Here is a 22027-nt window from a genome sequence, read left to right as displayed (position 1 = left end):
ATATTGAGGCATCATATTTTTTCTTAATTTTTAGAGTACAGACTAAATTGTTAGCAGTGTGTCAATTTCATGGATTAGGCCCTAAATATGTAATGCCTTTTTGATCAGGCTCTACATTTTGCGCAAATTGTGTTCCATCAAGAAATGTTTTCACTATCATAAGAAAATTAACAAAGGATGAGGTCTAGTTATGTAACTGACCAATGATCTATAGCATTGGCAATTACTGAAAATAATTTCTCAAAGACGTCTTGAGTCATTATTGATGGCCAGTCCAAATATAAATTGATTGTTTCAGAACACAGTTACAAACGGTCCCTCATCTAAAAATACTCTTTTACCAGACATGCAGGGGCGGCGAATCATATTTTCGCGGGGGGTGGGGCAAAGCCCATAAAGGGCTTTTTGGTGCAAACTGATATTTTCACTATAAAATTATCATCTGTGTGAAGAAGGTGCGTGTTATGTAGTAATCAAGTTGACCAAAAAAGATTGTTTTTGGAAGTGATTTCTGATTGATAACATATATATTTAGGTTTTTTGAATGATTTCCAACCTGAAAATTGGACATTCCATGCATTTTTGTAACCATGAATAGGATGGATAGCTTATAATACTAAACAATAATTGGTTCGAGCCCCAATTTTGTGATTTTCTAACCTAAAATTATTATATTTTACTTCATTTTGAAAAGAGGGCATTTTGAAAAAAAGGCATTTTCCATTTTGAAAACAAGGGATTTTTTTCCTATGGGAACTTGGGGGGGAATTGCCCCTCCTCCCCCCCCCCCGTTCCGCTGCCCTTGCATACATGATCTAATTATTCTTACCATTATCGCAGTCTGTTCCCTGCCATCCTGTTATACATTCACAGGAATACGATCCAATCGTATTATCACAGACTCCCCGATTGCTACAAGCTCCAACAATAGCACATTCGTCAATGTCTGTTTAAAAAAGATATATCCAAAGATTTTCAAAATGTATATATTCAAATGAATATACTCACTGCAGCATAATTTCATAGCAATATTGAACTTTGATAGGGTAAATTAAAATGTATAAAGTAATGTATTTAGTAAGAGGGCAATACATAGTTTTACATACATGTAGCACTTATCACTGGCACACTATAAGTGAGGGGTGCATGATACCTTGAAAAGAGTTATTATTACCTATTTAAAAGGGAAAAAATGTCATATATGTACACAAGGTTGGTTTGCAGATGAGGGAACCAAAGTCTGTCACCTACTCACTTCTTATTTTGTATATGAAATACTGAATTATGAATTTTTTTTCTGAATTATTATAACTTAGATCAAAATGTAATTCCTCCAGAACATATAACCGATAGCCAACTAGCAGTTAACCTAATGCAATTAAAGTGTTTCATTCTTTATTTCTTGTCATATTGGCACAAATTGAAATAATCTCAAATTCTATTTCATTTAACAAAAATACAAAAATGCTTGATGTGTTTGTAATATGGTTTTCTTTTTCTCCTTATTAACTATTCACTGGAGTGGTCTTCCACTTTCAAACTGTAGTATATTCAGTGTTTCAGACTAATTATAAATAAATCTAGTGGAATTCACTTACTCTACAGGACAAAATCAAGGCCTTACTTCACAGCAGGATTGGGCTCAATTACAAAGTAATTGATCAATAACCTAAATCCTTTTTTTTAAGTTATTGTGGTTACATTTTGTGATTGAAATTTTCAAAGGGAAATTAATTGTAATAAAAAAAACTTCAATTACTGTCAATTACTTTTATTTTTAAATTCCATTAGATTACCTTACTACTTAATTTATCAATTTACTCTGGATTGCTTATTTCCCTTTTCCCGTAGCTATATATCTTTTACATGCATCTGTATTTTTCCCATATGATGTGAAGGAAAGAGGAGACAGTATAGCTATAAAGAAGTGCACAAATTGACCATTCGAAATGTTTGAGAAAATTTGCTGAAGGTCATTGGTCCCATCAAGAAATCAAACTAGGCAATCTTTCATACTAGCAAAGTTACATTACGCATGCAGTGGTCTAATTTTTTTTTTGAAGAATGAATGTAAGATGTGTACTAAAATCTTAAGACTTAAGTTGGAAATACCCCCTCAAAAGATCAGCTTTAAGTGCATGGCTGATCAGGGAAAATGGGGATGAAAATATTTTTTCCTGCCCCCCCCCCCCATCCCCTATATAGGCGAAAACTGGATTCGCCCTTGATGAACGAGGTCAAGACTCACAAGTAAAGTTAACATGTTGTTCATCATGATTTCTACAAATAAAGAAAGCATGCAGATGTACATATTATTGAGAATCTCAATTGACTGCATTTAAAGAGGGACAATAAGCAGGATCAATGCTCTCCAAACTAATAAACCTTCACTTTGACAGTTTTTCTCTTAGAATTATGATGAAATGGGAGGCACTACATACAAATAAGATTTGTTTCATTTATGACTTCACACTTGAAAGTAATTGAAATTGTAACTAACAAAAGTAATTGGTAATTGTTAACTGACAAAAATATTTGAAAAAAAATAATTTAATTGAAAAGTAATTTTAATGTAAGATTTCAATTATACATAATTTTGTAATTGAAGTAATTGAGCCCAACCCTATTTCACAGCCAATTAATCCAGGAGCCCAATAAATCAATTAATCAGCATAGATCCAAATATGCCTCAATCCCCCACCCCCCCCCCCCCCCCCACCCTAAACCAGTGGCATTTAAACTTAGTGTGGAGAGTGCAGTGACAAAAATTTAAAAAACACAAGTGTTGGAAAATCCCAAGTGATCTAAACACCAACTCTCTAATAGAATCACAGTCCACGTCCGTCTTAATGTAGGCTAATTTAATCATTAAACATGCAGGTATAGGAAATCGATGAATCGCCGCAAAGCTTAGCGGAGGAACTCGAGCTCATCTCCTGCACCAGCAACTGCGACAAGAGTATCACGAACCTGATAAGCAGGAGCTCCCAGTGTAGCCAGCTGCACACGTGCACGTGTATTCCACGGAGTTAGATCCCACCGCTGTACACTCTCCGCCGTTTGCGCAAGGTTCAGTCTCACATCCAGCTGCATCAAAATCATAATGGATAACATGCATCGGCTAGATTAATAAAGTCCGAGGTTCCATGGTATAACTGTTACTATATTCCGCAAAGGAAGAATCTCGCTTTGGGATTGGTCAAAAGTTTTTCTACTGCGTCTCCGATAGCGTTGCAAAGTGATGGAACTTCTGTGTTCGTTGCTCCAAAATCTTATAGCGCACACGTTACGTTGAGTGCGCGCGAACAAGAAAGTGGTATAGATTTTACAGAAAAAAGAAAGAAGATTTTGCAAAAAGCAATAGCAGAATCATTCCGTAAATTCATAAAACAGAATTTTTTTGCAATTTAACAGAACAGGTCTGTTTAAAAAGGGGAAAAGGGTGTTTTATTAAAGGAAATTTGTAAGGTTCCATACACCAAATACCAATTTCCTGTAAGCCCTACGCTATATAGTTTGGCAGATGACAGGTGTTCTCGAGACTGCTGCAGGAACTTCTTTTATTTTAAGGATGAATTTTCTAAGTGTAGGCTTATACTAGAAGTAGTACAAATTAATTGATGACAAGTAGTGGCAATATCAGTACCGTCGCAGAACTAGAAGTTGTAATAGTAGTGGTGATCATGGCGTAGTACAGTAGTGGTGGTGAAACAGGTGGTAGTAGTAGTAGTGGTGGCGCTGGTACTAGTAGTAGTAGTAGCAGCAGCAGTAGTAGTAGTAGTAGTAGTAGTAGTAGTAGTAGTAGTAGAAGTAGTAGTATACTACTACTTCTACTACTACTACTACTACTTCTACTACTACTACTACTACTACTACTACTACTGCTGCTGCTGCTGCTACTACTAGTACCAGCGCCACCACAGCAGCAGCAGTAGTAGTAGTAGTAGTAGTAGTAGTAGTAGTAGAAGTAGTAGTATACTACTACTTCTACTACTACTACTACTACTTCTACTACTACTACTACTACTACTGCTGCTGCTGCTGCTACTACTAGTACCAGCGCCACCACTACTACTTCTACTACCACCTGTTTCACCACCACTACTGTACATACGCCATGATCGTAGTAGTAGCAGTAGTAGTAGTAGTAGTAGTAGTAGTAGTAGTAGTAGTAGTATAGCAGTCGTAGTAGTAGTAGTAGTAGTAGTAGTAGTAGTAGTAGTAGTAGTAGTAGTAGTAGTAGTAGTAGTAGTACAGTAGTAGTAGCAGCAGCAGCAGTAGTAGTAGTAGTAGTGGTAGTAGTAGTAGTAGTAGTAGTAGTAGTATAGTAGTAGTAGTAGTATAGCAGTCGTAGTAGTAGTAGTAGTAGTAATAGTAGTAGTAGTAGTAGTAGTAGTAGTGGTAGTAGTAGCAGCATCAGCAGCAGCAGTAGTAGTAGTAGTAGTAGCTGTTGTTGTAGGAGTAGTAGTAGTAGTAGTACTTTAGTAGTAGTAGTAGTAGTAGTTGTTGTTGTTGTAGTAGTGAGTAGAAGTAGTAGTAGTAGTAGTAGCAGCAGCAGTAGTAGTAGCAGCAGCAGTAGTAGTAGCAGCAGCAGTAGAAGTAGTAGTAGTTGTAGTAGTATTAGTAGTAGTAGTACTTCTATTATCACTTCTACTTCTATTATAACTGCCTGCAACCTCATTACTATACTACTACTACTACTACTACTACTTCTACTCACTACAACAACAACTACTACTACTACTACTACCACTACTACTACTACTACTACTACTAAAGTATACTTTAGTAGTAGTAGTAGTAGTAGTAGTAGTAGTAGTAGTAGTAGTAGTAGTAGTAGTAGTAGTGGTAGTAGTAGTAGTAGTTGTTGTTGTTGTTGTTGTTGTAGTGAGTAGAAGTAGTAGTAGTAGTAGTAGTAGTAGTAGTAGTATAGTAATGAGGTTGCAGGCAGTTATAGTAGAAGTAGAAGTGATAATAGAAGTATTAACGTAGTAGTAGTAGTAGTAGTAGTAGTAGTAGTAGTAGTAGTAGTAGTAGTAGTAGCAGTAGTAGTAGTAGTATAGTAGTAGTAGTAGTTTGGAGTAGTGATGATGATGCAGTGGTTGTAGTAGTAGTAGTTGTTGTTGTTGTTGTTGATGTTGTGTATTACAGTTCTGAGGGATCATTTGTATAATTATCAATATTACCATCGTTGTGATATTATCATTATTAATATTTCTATTATTATCATTCATTATCATCATTAATATTATTATTATTGTTAATTTAACTATTATTATTATTACATAGTGATCGTGTATCAAGTTGGCGAATGTTTCATCAATATCGGATCTGAAAACTTTCCTTTATTTTAATTGGCTGAGAAGCACTGTTCACTATGGTAACTGTCGGTTAAAACAGGACTTTCATGAAACGCTTCCTAGGTTAATTCTTACATGTGATGACTTCCACTGATGTATCATTTGAGATCGAATTAGCTGCTTCAATCATATTGTTCTGAAGCTCAGACAATATTGATGTTATGAGTTGAACACGTTGTTCTTCTTCCATCGGCACTTGAAACAGTACAATGAAGACCACTTGAATGCTGCCAGGACTAAAGAGCAAAACATATACAATGGAGAGTATCAATATTGTTGCACATTATATGAAGACATAAATGGAACAATCGACATCTCCTCGTTGCGTATGGGGGATGTCGATTCGTATTTTAGTTACCACCCTGAAAACTCACGGGATGAATACCAATCGAAAAAGAAAAATGATGACAGAAAAGTAAGTACTGAATCATAAGATTCGGGTTTATGTTCTTTCTGTAAAATCGGAGAAGAAGCATTAATTTATTTGTTATCTGAATGTCATATAACTTTGGAACAAAGTTATACAGTGGTTAAGAGAACTTTTAAATATTAGTTTATAATTTGATCGAAAATGGTGTTTATTTGAAATTCAATCATTTAATTTCTGTTCTTTAGATTTAATCTCTTGCGTCCAAAGATATAAAATGAAAATGAATGATAAAGGACCAAATTTTCATCTCCTTAAAGGTGTAGTTCATAGATATTTTGTTCATGAAACGTAGTCTGAAAAACAACCAACGAGAGAACTTTCACCAGAAATGGAGGTCGTTTTTGTTCATAAATTATTTTATGAAGTAGGCATCATTGGTGCTCTTTCATTCTTCATGTTCATAGAGAGACGTTTTGCAGAAAATATGTAGGATAAAATAATTTGATTCGTTATCATTTTTGTTGATATGTATGAAATTAAAGTTTCTTTTGTTGTCTGGAATAAAAAAAATGTAAGTACTCAATCAGCACTTTATTGCCCTTTAGATCACTATTAATTGGTCATTCCGAATCACCTCGTTGCTCTTTTTTTTTGGGGGGGACTTTGCAATGTAAAAAAAAATATTGAGTAAAATCTTAACCGGCACGAGTGTAATTATGTGATAAGCAGCAATTACTTACGAAATGTCAAAATTTTCATCACACCAGATAAATAAGAAATGCCCAATGTTGGTTGGACACAAAATTACCCTCATAGACCCCCAATATTTATTAGAGTGTATGTCATTTACTCTTCCCTTAAACAACGTACAGTATACTGTAAAACATTTCATAGCGAACGGAAATTAACACTTTTGTCATGGACATTATCTCTCTATTAGATCTTAAAATGTACTGGTTGCGGAGGCCTGGACTTATATGCCTATGTTGCTATTAGTAGCAATGAACTTGTAGAAGCAAATTCATCAAACGTTTAATAACAGTATACCTTATGCGTAATATTGATGTTCCAAAGTAAGATGTATCGTTGACATACTGCTTATCAACCTGCAAAATTGGCAAATACAAAAAGACTAATTTATAATTTTGAGCGAATGAAAAGTCAACTTTGGTAATATGCAAGCTGATTGTTACTGACTAGGGTAGATATGCAAAAAAAAAATCTTAACACTGTGTAACTATCGGGGAAAAATATAAAACTGGACATCTAAATCAGTAATTGAATGCGAATTCGAACTGTACCACCCATTTAGCTGCAATTACAGCTGAATAAGCTAACCTGGGTAAATGATTATATTAATGACAATAATAATAACAATAATTGTTTTAACAATAATGATAACAATAGTAATAACAATATTTATGATACTACTAATAATAATAATGATAACAATAATAAAAATGATAGTAATGATTATTTTATTATTATTATTAATATATCATGATCATCAAACATCAGAAAGCCCTATACATTCTCGATACTTACAGCGTTGATAACATCATTTGATATTTCCACGTAGGCCAAAGATCTATTATCGTTGAGTTCTGAGGTGAAGTTACGATCGTTTAGTGAGATCATTATTTCAATCTCTGTTGTATTAAACCCTGGAGGTATACCTGTATTATCAAAGACACATTTAGCTACTAAGATTTGTAAGTATCTTATCTATATATATATATATATGTGTGTGTGTGTGTGTGTGTGTGTGTGTATATATATTATGTAAAAATAATCATACAGAGGAAGTGCTTCATATTTTTAAAGTTTTATTTTGGTACCTTTATGTCTTTAGAAATATAACGTTTTTATAATGTTTATTGCCCCCAAGTCCTCTTTCAATTTCCACTGTGCTCTGCGACTCCATCCTCTGTAGAACTTATTGCATTGTCTAAAGCAAACATATTTTTATAAGTTCTTAAATGATCTCTATCAAATGGGGATAATTTCAATTAGCGTTAAAGTAATGTATCGTTGAATGATACTGACCATTTGGAGTAGTCAGATAGGTCCTGGATGTGGTTCCCAGCATGGCACCTGTTGTACTCTCTATGGGGTTGGGCGACTGGTCTATAATATTTATTAAAGAAGAGAAAGATCAAGTATACAAAAGGGTATTAACGATCAGACATAAGGAAACAATATCAACGAGAAAAAATAAGGAAAGACGAATGAAAAACAGAAAGGATGAATGCATGAACGAGCAAAACATTAAGGTACATAAAAATAACATGAAACATCGGGTTGCAAATGCACAGAATAAGAAAGAGAAACTACGACTCACAAAAAGATGGAGACATGTGGCAAGGGAAAGTTGAATAATGAGAGGAACCGAGACGACAAGAAATGGAATGAAGAAAATAAAATAAAGTGCCTATTATATTTTACCCAGGATACATTTTCATCATTCAATCAAAGCTTTGCATTCTGAATCTAATTTACCTTTTGCTTACTACTACAATAAAACCGTCCTGTACAAAGCTTTATATAAGAAGTAAAGAATGGGGTATAATATAAGATAGTACATAGTTAAACCCTTCCATCAATTTGATTGCTTGGGGGTTCAATATTATTACCCAAAATATGTGATAAGCATTATTTTGTACATCCTCTCCGTATTTGTGAAGAGAGGCCTACCAAAATATATTTGGAATTACTTTTGTCTGAAGCCAGGACACTTCGTTACCTCTCATTGTGAAGTAAAGTGCACGACTTTTAAAATTTACCTCTTATGGTGAAGTAAAGTGCGAGACTAAGAGCTATCACTGCACACACCATCAGTGCCAAACCAGCAAGCAGGATACGCAGAATGTCCCGTTGTTTCTTGTCTCGTTTCTCACGCTTCTTAGTTTGCAGATGACCCCACTGTATGCCAAGGTTTAACTTCTCTTCGACGTTTGGGTCGAGGGAGCCATCGGCCACGTACCGGGACTCCCGCATCGGCATCGCACCATCCATTACGTAACGGGACGTACTTGAAGATCCCTGGGACGAAGGTCCAGTGAAATACCTCCCGATGTCATCTCTAGGTCGAAAGTCGTGATCAAGGTGACGATGATGGCGGCGGTCGTCGTCCTCACGATAGCCATGGTTAACATGGCTAATTGCACGACCCTGCAAATGACAATGTATTAAGGTGTTTCGTACAGCGACGCAGAATGCTTTCAAGAACATAGAAAAGACATTGTCACATGCCCTTCGTAACAATTAAAGAGCAAACAATTCAAGAAGTCTTTAATCAAAATCAGTGGTTAATAAAAACAGCAGTTTCATCCTGGACTGTGGATAAACGACCTATTGGCAATTTTCGGTTATCTTCGAGATTTAGGATGAATTAAACTATTCTTCCTAATCACCAATTTTCGACAAAGATCTCCTAGCTTTCGTTGGCGTTTGGTGGACATTTTTAATTATATCTAATACTATCTACTACATATCATTATACCTTGACAAATGATTAAATGAAATTAAAATGACACTTTAGTGGGAATCTTTTTTCCTTTGAACCTTTTCAGTCATTACAATTTTACATTTTGGAACAGGGTTGCTTAAGCCGATAAAAAAATCAAAATATTTTGCCCAGGTATACCAGATTTCTGAAAATATCAAGCTTCCGTGAGTCAATAGCCAAAAAGAGCACGGGATAAACTATCACTTATATTCTGTGAGGGGGGGCCTTCGGAACGCTTGACACCCCTCCCCCCAAAAAAAAAAAAAATCACCACCAAAAAAAAAAGAAAAGGAAAGGAAGGGTAAGAGAGGGGGGTGAAATGTGATACAATTTTCTGAATATTATTTCTAATCTATCTCAAAATTGGATTTTTGTAATAAAAATATTTGCTTGCTCGCTTCATTCGCTTTTTACAAAAAATAAAGTTGCCTGATATAAGCCATATCTGGCCCCCTCAAATTTTTTTAGCTCATTGTACATTGCAAAAACTCTGGTGTTGATATAACACCAGCTCGGAATCTAAATATGTCAACACCAGAGAAGTGTTAAACAACACCAGGTTCGTTTTGGTTTGATACCAGATAGGTGTTTATACAACACCAATTAGTATTAAAACAGCATCGGTTTGATTCCAAACTGGTGTAGTTTCAATACTTCTCTGGTGTGGACATATATAGATTTAGGGCTGGTGTTAAATCAACACCGGAGTTTTTGCAGTGTAGCCACTGTATTCTGTATACCTTATAGGACGTTTTCAATAAACCACTTCAACATTTTCATGGTATTTACCACAACAAACAACAAATAATGGCGGCACACTCCTCCAATGTCGAACAAGAAAGAATATTCACTGTGGTAGCATTAAGAAATAATAGTAAATTTCACGCAAGGCTTTATAGACTGATCCAATCCAATACAATTTGATATAGCGTATTTTCCTTTCGGTTATAAAGCGCTGCACACACTTAACTCCATGTTTGGACCATTAAAACAATAATTCAACCTAATCAGCAAGTCAAATCATTTCCAACAGCTGTACCCTTACTTATTTTCTGATTTTTTTATTTACCGAATATTGGAATCATATGCATGTTTCAGAACTGAAATAGTTCCAACCAAACGTATGGTGTTCTGTTTCTGTTCTACTGTGCTATTTCTCTACGATCATGAAGCCAACAATGAAATTAAGTAGAGAATCTTATATCTTTCTACATTTTATTTGAAAAGAGTGTGATTGCATCTACATACCTCCATTTATCAAAAAAAGAAATCCTGGTCCAATGCCGGGGTAATCGATGAGCATGGAAATAAACCAAGGATGAACTTAGTTTGAAAATGCTGTTAATAGACTTTCCTGAAATCTCACAAAGGCAGATAGTTCACTTGGAAGTGACTGCGGGTGTGTGTTTAGTGTGAGGGTGTGAGAGAGGGTTTGTGTGTGTGGGTGCGCGCCTCTGAGTGCCTGTGTACACTGCAGCAATATTCTCGGTCTGAACATGATTTTGTTTGATGTTTGCTCAGAAAGAAAGTAAATATTAACCCTTTCTTTCATTTCCAATTGTTGTTATGATGAGTGATATGTGAACGTCGAAGATATAAGAATCAATACTTGAAACGAAAGTGGGTGAGAGGTAAACGTACTTCAGATATCGAGGAACAGAAATCCCGTTTAGAATGGTCAAGATTAAACTCATTAACTTGTTGGAGACTGCGCTAAAGTAAAATCTTATACAGTGACAGAATTATACAAACAATAAAAAGAAGGATGCAATGAGATATTCAAGTGCGTAATATAAATGCATCATATCATTCATGTTCAATTTTAACTTAAGATAAATAGAGCTCAGTACGAGGACATAAAACAGATCTTTGTGAAAACATATATATGTGACTATGATTTTCTTTTTACTACTTACTCAATATCACATGTACATGTAATCAGGAAGATGATACGATCTGACACTAGGTTCAATTATAGGAAGCTTTATTTCTGGGATTTGATCTTTAATAATATTTTCTTATTACCAAATATACACTCCCTTTGAATGACATTACAATTTATACATTTACTCCTATTTCATTATTTCATCTGTTATTCTAAACATTTGGATTTACATTTTACCTCATACCATTGTAATCTTGCGTTATACAACTACATTCTTGAAACGTGTATCTTATCCGATTGCAAGAATACCAATGTCTCTGCCTGTGCAATTTTTTTTCAGGCAGAGGGTCGGGTTTGATAGCCTTGAAACATATTTCTTTTGTCAAAATGATATTGTTTCGTTATGTTATTACCGTGTCGCACATTTGGTTATAATATTATGATTTTACAGATTTTACAATTTATGCCGATATATTGCCATATTCATCTCAGAGGGACGAGATCGTGGTAACATAGATAATTGGATCGAATGTACTCCCCAGGGAGTGGAGGATGTGCATACATTGTGTGCGGGAATGACTGATTGAATGATGACCGGGGTAATGATATATCTGTATAGCGCATAGACACGTCGTTCCGATGTATTAAGCGCTATATAAAAGCGGATTATTATTATTATTGTTCAAAATAAAATGAATTAGTGCTAAATAATGTAATTTTGAATAATAGAAATAATTCAGAATACGACGCAATGATAAATAGGCTTACTTTCTGGGTTCAATATCAAGATAATATTTAGCATTCCGTGATGGAATGGCCAGGTCTTTGACCGATTACTTTTTAAATCATTATAAATACACATCTAAAGTATATAGAAGGCCCTGCAAGCATCATGTCTAAAAATAAACTGGTTTCGCCAAATAATCGTTTTTACCTCTTCTAAAGATTGTTGGAATTTCAATATTTAGAGTCAACATGGCAGGAGTGCCGACCGGCCAAAGTCCCAATCGTGCATCCGATACCTTTTACATGTTGCTATGAATTTAATTTTGTCCAACACGTCCAAGTGTCAACAAATAAATTTTAGTAAACAAAAATATGAATTTAAAATGGAAAGAAAGAAAAAAGAACAAATCATTCCAAAATACTATAAAACCAACATGATTAATAAGAAAAGGAAATAAATCTAAAGATGACAAGATGGGCAACAAAAGCATGAAAAGCGGGAAATGAAGATAGAATGGAATGAGCCAAGAGCTAAATTGGAAATAAAGAAAGGGGGGAAAAAGAGGGAAGAACTTAATAACATGACCGGGCTGCCGAGGATCGAAGAGCGGGAAGAAAGATGCATGGCATATTACATTATGTTTGAAGTCTGATCATTGGCGTACAGGGTTGGGGGTGGTAAAAGAAAATAAAAGAGACAACGGAATAAAATGAATGGAAAACAATCAAATATGACTTATTTGCTGAATATAATGTAAAATTCAATCACGTGATTAGAATTTCTTTACAAAAGGCCATTTTTTTCTTGCTTCACTCGCTGGCGACTGTTTACAAATTTCCCCACATTTGGTATGTTTTGCCCCCTCGAAATACGCAACAGTACTGCGTTGAATTAATGTATATCCGCGTTTTCATCGAATCTAGATAATCGTCTGTGTGATGTCGTTGTGTGTTTTGTAGTAATTGAGTTGAGCAAAGCATTTTTAAAGTGATTTATGATTAATATTATTATTATATATTTAAGTTTTTACGCGGTTTGAAAAAAAATAAAATTTGAAGTTCTAAAACTCGCTTTTTGGGTTAATTATGGGGCTAATCACATCAGACGATTAAAATGGCATCCCGCGCGAGATGTTGCGAGCGCTAATCGCAAGCACAAACTTTTGGACATGTCAATAAGAAATGAAAGTTAAACAAGATTTTATTTAATCAACGAATTAACGGGAGCACGAAGTGCGAGCTGAAGATTTATGATATTCCAAACAGAAAAAATTGACATTCTAAGCATTTTTATAACCAGAATAAGTATGAGTTCCTTTTACATAATAATTTAGGCGAGCGCGAGCAAAAAAAGTGATTTTCTAACCTGAAACGAATTCTGTTGTACTTCAAAAAGAGTATTTAATTTCGAAAATGCGCACATTTCATTTTGAAAAAAGGCATGTTCTCTTCTGAAAAAAGGCATTTTTACTTAAGGGATTTTTTTTTAAATCAAAACCAGCAGAAGCTGTTAAAAATGACACCCATCCCCTAAAAAAATCCACATATTTTGATGTTATTCACATATGACCAGCAAACATTCTTAATCCATTCACTCGATCAGGCAGTAATTGCTCAGAGAAAGTTAAAATAAAAAAAATGTTTGATCCAAATGCCAATTCTTAATAGACTCCAACATATACATGAAAATCCTCCGTTGACATTATTGCTCCATAATATCCTGGTATTTTTTAATCAAAACATCGTTTTGTTACATAAATTAATTCATTTCATTTTCGGACTAACGTACCTTCGGATTAACGAACCTTATTTCGCTTTCAGACTAACGAACCTTATTTTGTTTTCGGATTAACGGACCTTATTATTAAGAATGTCACCCATTTCACAGAGTGCAAGACTCGTGTATGACCATGCACTGAATAACTAACTTGCTGAATCTCTTGCTGTTCTTTCAATAAACTTTCAATGATCTCCGAGGGTTCACATAATTTGAATCAAAAGAGCTAAGTCAAACATCAACAAAACGCTGAATATTACATCCAAAATCGGATGTTTAATAGGAAAGTTATATGATATATCTAAATTTTCCCCAAGATGTGCGCATTATTCAGTGATATGGAAATAAGAGAGTCGATAATTCAATCACTATCTATTCTTTTTTTAAAATAAATATAATGTATTTGTATTATATAATATTTCTTTTTCAACACATTTGACACAAAAAAACATTTTTTAATTAAACGAATAAAGGTTAAAGTAAATGTGGCAAAACTACATGTCACATGTTCAGGTCGAATAAGCTTTGTCTAAGGGTGACCGCGCCGCACACCTTACAATTCGTCTGCGGCCCGAATTGAGAATAAAATGTTGTAGAATTTGATGCTAATATTGAGACTTGGAATTTCTTACTGTGTAATGTTCTAAATCATCGTACGAATACCTATCTTAAAATCTGTGACTATTCTTTCATCCTTCTTTAGACATGTTAGAATAAAAGCGAATTTAATATCCAGTCGTAATGACGTCATATCAGTCGTACAATTGGCTACGATTTGAAAAATAATTTGGCATTTACTCCAAATAAAGGCTTGCAATCTTTCAATATGGTTATATTAGTATTCAGTCAATTAATTTTAACCTCGAATAAAATTATATGTTCCATTCACATTTTCAGAAAATCAGCAAAGTGCGATTTGTTCAAAAATCTGATCGCGAACAGTCGTAAGGTGTGCGGTGGCCTTTACATAACAATGAAGAGAAAATTAAACTTTTTCAAATTTCATATATTAAAAAAGAGTGGGTGCTGCCATCGGTTCTATCATTTGCATACTGACAAAGACGGGCATGTCATGAAATTGAGCAAAACTTTGAAATATCTTTTCTTATTTTACATCCGATTTTGATGAAATTTCACCGTTAACCTTGATTGATTTTTGTTGAGGTGGACTTCAGCTTTAAATGTATAATCTTATGATATTCCATCATCCAGTAACATTCGCCAAAAATAGGCATGATTGAGCTCATAGTCATGATAAAATAAATATGCCTAACACAATGAAAATAAACATAAAATAATTCAATAGCAAAGATCAACTCATTTTAAATCACACTGAGCAACCGACATGTCGGAGAGGGAAGTGTAACGTAAATGGGACGTTTGAATAAAAAACAAGACGATATATCCTAAATCATTCTAGAGGAAAATTCGAAGAAAAATAGAAAAGACAGACTGACTAAAGAACGTATGTAAAAAATGAAATAAAATACTGCATGGGAGTCTTGAGGACTAAAAATAATCGTATTCATCGCCTATACAACATTGGTCTGAACAAAATTGGGGGCGTTGCCTCTGAACAGCGAACGGATCATATAGAACTATAGATTTGTTCCAACAAAAAGTTTGTTCTGTTCTTGTGTATTCAGCGAAAATATGCATACGCATATTGGCACAGATTCAATAAGAATTTATGGATAGAAAGAATATTCCTTTTTTTTCTTAAACACATTTTGAGAGATGATAAAGTCAAGAGAATTTCATCGCAATTAGACAATCAATCTAATATTATTTTGCGGAAGTTAAAACTTTTTAATGCTTTTTTTTTGTTTAGAAAGGTTTTATCCTGTATTAAACGTAATGATTAAATTATTTTCTAACAGTGGCGTTACACCGTATTCGATAAGCAAATGGAAAAGATGAGCTTTCCAAGAGAGAGAGAGAGATAAGGGGGATTTCTTACTCACCCAAAAAACACTTAGTCTCATGGAATTGACTTTGCTTATGATTATACGATAGCTGTAAAAGAACACATTCGTAACTCTTTTCACTCGATCTTTCTCTACTTTGTTCTTTCTCTTTCATTATTTCTCACTCTGTCTCACGAAGAATATCATCCCTCACATGCTACGGATTTTGGGAAAGAAACAGATTTCATGATAGACATTTTATTTATAAAACATCAAGGTTGCCCCTTACTCAACATTATTTGATCAAGATATTTGAAAATGCCCGAAAAAGTGTAATCATCATGTCGTGATTTTTTAAAGTCATATCTTTATTGCGAAATCAGTGTCAACAAAGCCTCCTACATTTCATGTTGCTGGTGCCGTCCTCTAGTCTTCGGTATTTAACCAATCACAACGGTCTTGACTGATAGAGAAGTGGGGAGAATCTCCAGTAGCTTGCATTGTAGGTAGCCAGCAAGCTGATAGCAAGCAATGGCGACAGAAAAGGTATGATTTTATTTCTTCATTATTATTATAATTATCATAATTGTTATAATTACTTTTTTATGTTTGATCGTAAATTCATCCTTGGGTCACTAAATAAAGATAATTCACGAAATTGCACCAAATTTCCATTTGATTGGACAATAAATTCATCTCATTTAAATTGTGAAATTTAAAGCATCCCGAGTGTCATAAAATTAGGGGGTATCAACAATTTTCATTCCATTAACATAAATACTTTTAATACATACAAATAAAACAAATCGTAGTTTAACATAACATTTCTGCTCTCACACAATAAATGAATGAATGGTTATGGTACTATGGTCATACTAGCTCATAGCGTCATTTTTACTTTTGCATTTGCAGCTCTACCGTTTTTCCTTCTTTATTTTATTTTTTTTCATCTCCACCGAACCATGACCCCTCTTTTTACACATATACACTCACCATATACACACTCCACTTATCACCTGTAATTCGTATAGTTTACTTTAATGTCGTTACTTTTTTTATCGTAATTTATTTTTTCTATGATTCTCATGGTTAATATCATCATGTATCACTTTTAGTATTATTATACACTGTTAGAAAAAATAAAAGAAGTTCCTGCAGCAGAGTCTCGAGAACACCTGTAATCCTACCGAATTGCGTAATAATCATTCTGTAAATTCATAAAACAAGTATTTTTCTGCAATTTAACAGAACAGGTCTGTTTAAAAAGGGGGAAAAGGGTGTTTTATTCAAGGAAATTTGTAAGATTCCATACATCAAATACCAATTTCCTGTAAGATTACGCAATTCGGTAAGATTACAGGTGTTCTCGAGACTCTGCTGCAGGAACTTCTTCTATTTTTTCTAACAGTGTATCAATATCACATTTTGCAATTGCTGTACTCGTTTTACTATTAGTATTTACTTTAATATCTAATTATAATCATCATTTTACTGTTATCACTATTTTCATTATTGGATTTTAAAGACGGCTTGACGATTTAAAATGATTTATTAGCGGGCTAGCAAAATACACATTTTAGTTTGTTTTGATTTTGAAAGGGGGCGTGGTTGCCCGAGAAAGGGCTCGTGACCCGACCCGTAAAGGGCGGGGCAGCGCTTTTTGGCGCCCGCGCCAAAGAATTTGGGCACAATGCCAGACATTTGCCGCGGTTGAGCTATGCGCGGATAAAAGTGCGGGGAATGCTTCATTTTCGTTTTGGCTTTCAATGAAGAGAGATGACGGTGCATGTGTAAAGCGTGCTTACAAAATTTTTTGAAAATTTTCTTTCGGCACTGGCAACTAGAATTGGACACTAGGCCTAGGTGGCAGATATTTCGACATTTGTCTAGCTACCTATACCGGATATCTACACAAAGGATTCATACTTTTATTGGATTATACAGACGCTGATTTCAGTTTTTTACTGTCTTCAGACTTCAGCCTCAGGAATTGTTGCCGTAGAACTAAGACTAAGTTAGCTGTGCCGATTTGTGGACCTAAAAGATTCAGTTTGCAACTTCAGGATTGAATTTTTTCTTGGCGGTTCGCTTGATTGAACTTTGGAGGTGATTGCATCCAGGATTCATTGGACTTGGGCTGAGTGACGGAGCTTCGAGTCTAACTCTAGTTTCGCGAGTTGATCATGCCAAAGGTTAAGGCCAAGAAAATAACGACCGCAGGTGCGAGGAAGGGAGATGACACACCGAAGAGGAGGCCGGGTCGGCCGAGAGGTCCACGGGCGACGTCAACCCCCGCAAGTGTGGATCTGGGGCTGGGAGGCGGCAACAACGGGCCAGGAAGGAGCGGTGAGTTAAATCCCTCTCAGTCTCAAGTTGTCGATGTTGATGAAAAAAGTGGTAGGCCTAGGTCTAAAGTTAGTGATAAAATGGCAGAGCTAGATCTAGATCTAGTGGGGCGGGAAGGCCAGGCGCCCGTGGGCAGATCTATTGCTTGGCATGAGATAGTAGCACAGGAGTCGGATACCGGTAGCTCGGGGCAGGCTCAGCCAGCAGTTTCAGTGCCGGCGCGGTCGGCAGGGGTAGCCGAAGATCTAGGCCTAGATCTAGTGGAGGTCGGTGTTGAGAGATCTGAGCCCCAGGCGCCTAGGCTTTCTGCCGTGTTGGGGGCACCGGAACCATTTATTAGCGCATGCGACCCACTAGGTGTGGAAGTGGCTATCTCACTGAAGGAAAAAATTTGGGCAAGTGAATATATAGATTTGGGAGTGCTCCTTAAGCATAATAATGCACGTGATGAGTTTGGGGCCTTGAGTGTAGGTGACACCACTTTGAGTTTGTGTCAATCGGGATCTGGCCTTGGTTTGCAACTTCAACCTCAATCAAAGGCTAAGAAAATCATGTCGGTAGAGCAGTGGACTTCGGTGTTTCTAGTATTTGCCTCAATTTACACTGAGAAGCACATGGAAAGGAGCAGGGAGCTCATGAAATATATGGATTTGATAAGGCATGCAGCCCGTGCGTTTGCAGGTTATGGCTGGCGTGACTATGACACTCAGTTTAGGAGCAAGCAGGCGCGTTTACCCGGGCGATCCTGGGCGAGCGTCGACGCCGAGTTGTGGTTGATGCTGGTGGCCTCTAATGGTCCGCGGCAGCGCCACAATTTACCCCATGCCCCTCGCCATCAGTTCTACAGAGGGGAGTACGGCGCGAAAAAATCTTTTCCCTTCGGAGGAAAGGGACCCGGAGCCAATGGCACACCCAGCCGAGGCGTGTGCTTTGCCTTTAATAGAGGCAAGTGCATGCGAGGCAAAGCTTGCATCTATGAGCACAAGTGTTCCCGCTGCCAGGCGACAGGTCATGGGGCTAAGCAGTGTAGCCAAGGGCGGGCCGGTTCCAGTCCCGCTGGCAGTAAATAGGTCTACGGCTAGTGCGGTGTCGTCTATTGCTCCGACCCCTATTAAGTTAGCACGTTTGGTGCCCATGTTAGCTACTTATCCTAATCAGGAGCATGCTCAGTGCTTGTATAATGGTTTTAAGTTTGGTTTTTCATTACATTTTGAAGGGGACAGGGTCCCATTGGTTGTTAAAAACCTGAAATCAGCATTCGAGCACATGGATGCGTTGAAAAAGAAATTGAGGGATGAAATAGACTTAGGTAGGATAGTTGGGCCTTTTGTTGTTCCTCCCTTCGAGAATATGAGGTGTTCACCAGTGGGGTTGGTGCCCAAAAAGGCCCCAGGGGAGTTCCGTATGATTCAACATTTATCGGCACCCAGGGGAAATTCAGTTAATGATGGCATACCGGAGGGGCAGTGTACAGTAACATATTCGTCCTTTGATTCGGCGGTAGATATTGTGACGCAATTGGGGCGGGGTGCCCTTATGGGAAAGACTGACATTAAGTCAGCTTTCAGGCTCTTGCCTGTTCACCCAAAAGATTTTGAGTTGCTTGGGATGTATATAGATGGTCGTTACTATTTTGATCGTTGTTTGCCGATGGGCTGCGCAGTTTCTTGTTCCACTTTTGAATGTTTTAGTACTTTTTTAGAGTTTTGCGCGAGAAAAGTTGCGAAGTCGCAAAATATTGTCCATTATTTGGATGATTTCTTTTTTGCAGGCGGCCCTGCCTCGGAGGATTGCAGGCGGGCAATGCATTGTTTTGAAGCAATTTGCGAACGATTTGGGGTGCCCATAGCGCGAGAAAAAACGGAAGGCCCGACCACACAGTTGTCATATCTTGGGCTGGTAATAGATAGCGTTTCTCAGCAGGTTCGGGTACCGGAGGACAAAATTGAGAAATTAGTAGGGAAATTAAATTGGGCGGTACAGAAACAAAAAATTTCCCTAAGAGACATTCAGTCGATTGTAGGTAGTCTAAACTTTGTATGTAAGGCAATTGCTCCAGGGCGAGCATTCATGAGACGGCTCATTGACTTAACTAAGAGCGTTAAGCGTCCTTTTCACATGGTTAGGTTGACGAGAGGGGCTAAGGCTGACTTGCGGGTTTGGTTGGAGTTCTTGGCACATTTTAATGGTCAAGTTTTCTTCCGGGCTCCAGGCTGGTTTGGAAGCGAGGAAATTCAGTTTTTCACTGATGCGGCGGCTGGCATTGGTTTTGGAATTTTCTTTGGAGGCAGGTGGGCTCAATCCAGGTGGCCTGCTGATTTCCAGGCCGATAGGAGGTCTATAGCTTTTTTAGAGCTATTCCCTATTTGGGTAGGCTTGGAGATTTGGGGCATGGAGCTAAAGGACAAGAATATATTGTTTAATTGTGATAATCAGGCCGTGGTGGCAGTACTTAACAAGCAGTCGGCGCTATGCCCTGATATTATGGTTTTGGTGAGGAAGGTGGTGATTATATGTTTAAGCAATAATATAGTGTTGAGGGCTAGGCATGTACATGGATGTGATAATGGTATAGCTGATGCACTATCTCGATTTCAGATGCCGAGGTTCCATGCGTTAGCACCGGGGGCCGCCCGGGAGGGCGTGGAGGTTCCAGTCCGTCTTTGGAAGAGCTGGCTATCGAGAGAAGTCGACTGCTGATGGCTTCTAGGGCAGCTCGAACACACACAACTTACTCTATTGCCTTGGGGGCATACGTGAAATTTTGTAAAGTGTACGGATACGACCCCCAGCTACCCCCTAATGTAGAATGGGTGGCGCAGTTCATTTCTTATTTATCCTTTATGGGATATGCAGGGTCTACTATTCAAACATACATATCTGGGTTGGCATTTTATATGAGTTCATCTGGGCTAAAGGATGTGACCAAAAGTTTTGTGATTACAAGGTTAATTGAAGGGTGTAGGCGAAGTACTTTGAGAAGAGATGCTAGGCATCCAATCACATTGTCTGTGTTAAATAGAATGCTCGCCTACTTGAGGCATGTTTGTGGTAGTCATTACGATGTTTTGATGTACTCTGCTGCTTTTTCAGTGGCATTTTATGGTTTGTTGAGAGTTAGTGAGTTGACAGTAGAGTCCAGGCATAGATGCGAGTCTATTCTGCAGCACACAGATGTTAGGGTAACTGGCGATGCACCGCATCGCAGGGTGGAATTATTCCTAAGGAAGTCAAAGACTGACCAGCGGGGAAATGGGTGCACCATTTCGATACCAGAGTTGGGGACAGTTAGCTGCCCTGTGATGGCGGTTATTCGTTATTTAGAAATCCGCCCAAAGAATGGTGGAGCCTTCTTTTGTTCATATGGTGCTCTCCCGCTAACTAGGCGTGAATTTGGAAACATGATAAAACGATGTTTGACATACGGGGATATGCCGGCGGCAATGTTTTCATCGCATTCCTTTCGTATTGGGGCGGCTACGACCGCTGCCATGGCCGGTTGCTCGGATGAAGAAATCCAACGCATGGGGCGTTGGGTTTCGAGTGCACATCGGAGATATATAAGACTCGACATGGTTAAGTAAAAAAAAAAAAAAAAAAAAGAACGAAAATACATATGAAATGATGATTTTAGGTTATTTGACATTTTGACCAAAATCAGGTGTAAGTTATCTTCCAATAATGTCACAACGCGTTTACTTTACACGAGGACATGTGCTTTAATCAAAGCCGTGGCCGATGGGTTGTTGGATATTTGGGTGTATAATTCTCAATATATCTGCTTACATGGTATTGTTTTATTTTATTCAGCCCTATTCAGAAGCAGGGTGGTATGTTCAGTGCCAAGAGGCCTGTTTACAAAGGAGCCCTTGTTACAGTATACATTATACATTATACATTATGCATCATATATTATACATTATACATTATACATTATTACATTCTTTATACAAAATGAAGAAAGAGATGGTACTATATTGATGGGAATGTGTTTTATACGTTATACATTATACATTATACCTTATACATTTTACATTATACATTATACCTTATACATTTTACATTATACATTATACATTATTATAAATTGATTGGAATGTGCTCAGACATTATACATTATACATTATTATATATTGGTTGGAATGTGT

The 22027-nt window shown here is 36.8% G+C and overlaps 2 protein-coding genes across 2 annotated transcripts in view; one reads left to right on the top strand and one right to left on the bottom strand.

Annotated features, from left to right (window-relative positions):
- The window catches only part of LOC121422272, a 110550-nt gene extending 104981 nt beyond the window's left edge, over positions 1 to 5569 (bottom strand). The window contains exons 1-3 of the mRNA XM_041617190.1: positions 5436 to 5569; positions 2971 to 3087; positions 830 to 946 (exon numbers count right to left, since the gene is read on the bottom strand). Coding sequence (XP_041473124.1) covers positions 830 to 946; positions 2971 to 3087; positions 5436 to 5550 — 349 coding nt within the window. The 5' untranslated portion in view covers positions 5551 to 5569. The remainder of the gene's footprint in view (positions 1 to 829; positions 947 to 2970; positions 3088 to 5435) is intronic.
- An 11718-nt stretch (positions 5570 to 17287) lies between these two features.
- On the top strand, positions 17288 to 18658 carry LOC121422841 (the record flags this gene model as incomplete). The annotated part of the gene is made up of 1 exon (XM_041618052.1): positions 17288 to 18658. A coding segment is annotated over exon 1 (942 nt), but the record flags the coding sequence as incomplete, so codon positions are not given.
- Between the last annotated feature and the right edge of the window lie 3369 nt (positions 18659 to 22027).

This window comes from Lytechinus variegatus, chromosome 10 (genome assembly GCF_018143015.1).
Source record: "Lytechinus variegatus isolate NC3 chromosome 10, Lvar_3.0, whole genome shotgun sequence".
Classification (NCBI taxonomy): domain Eukaryota; kingdom Metazoa; phylum Echinodermata; class Echinoidea; order Temnopleuroida; family Toxopneustidae; genus Lytechinus; species Lytechinus variegatus.
This window is presented reverse-complemented; position numbering and strand designations above follow the sequence as displayed.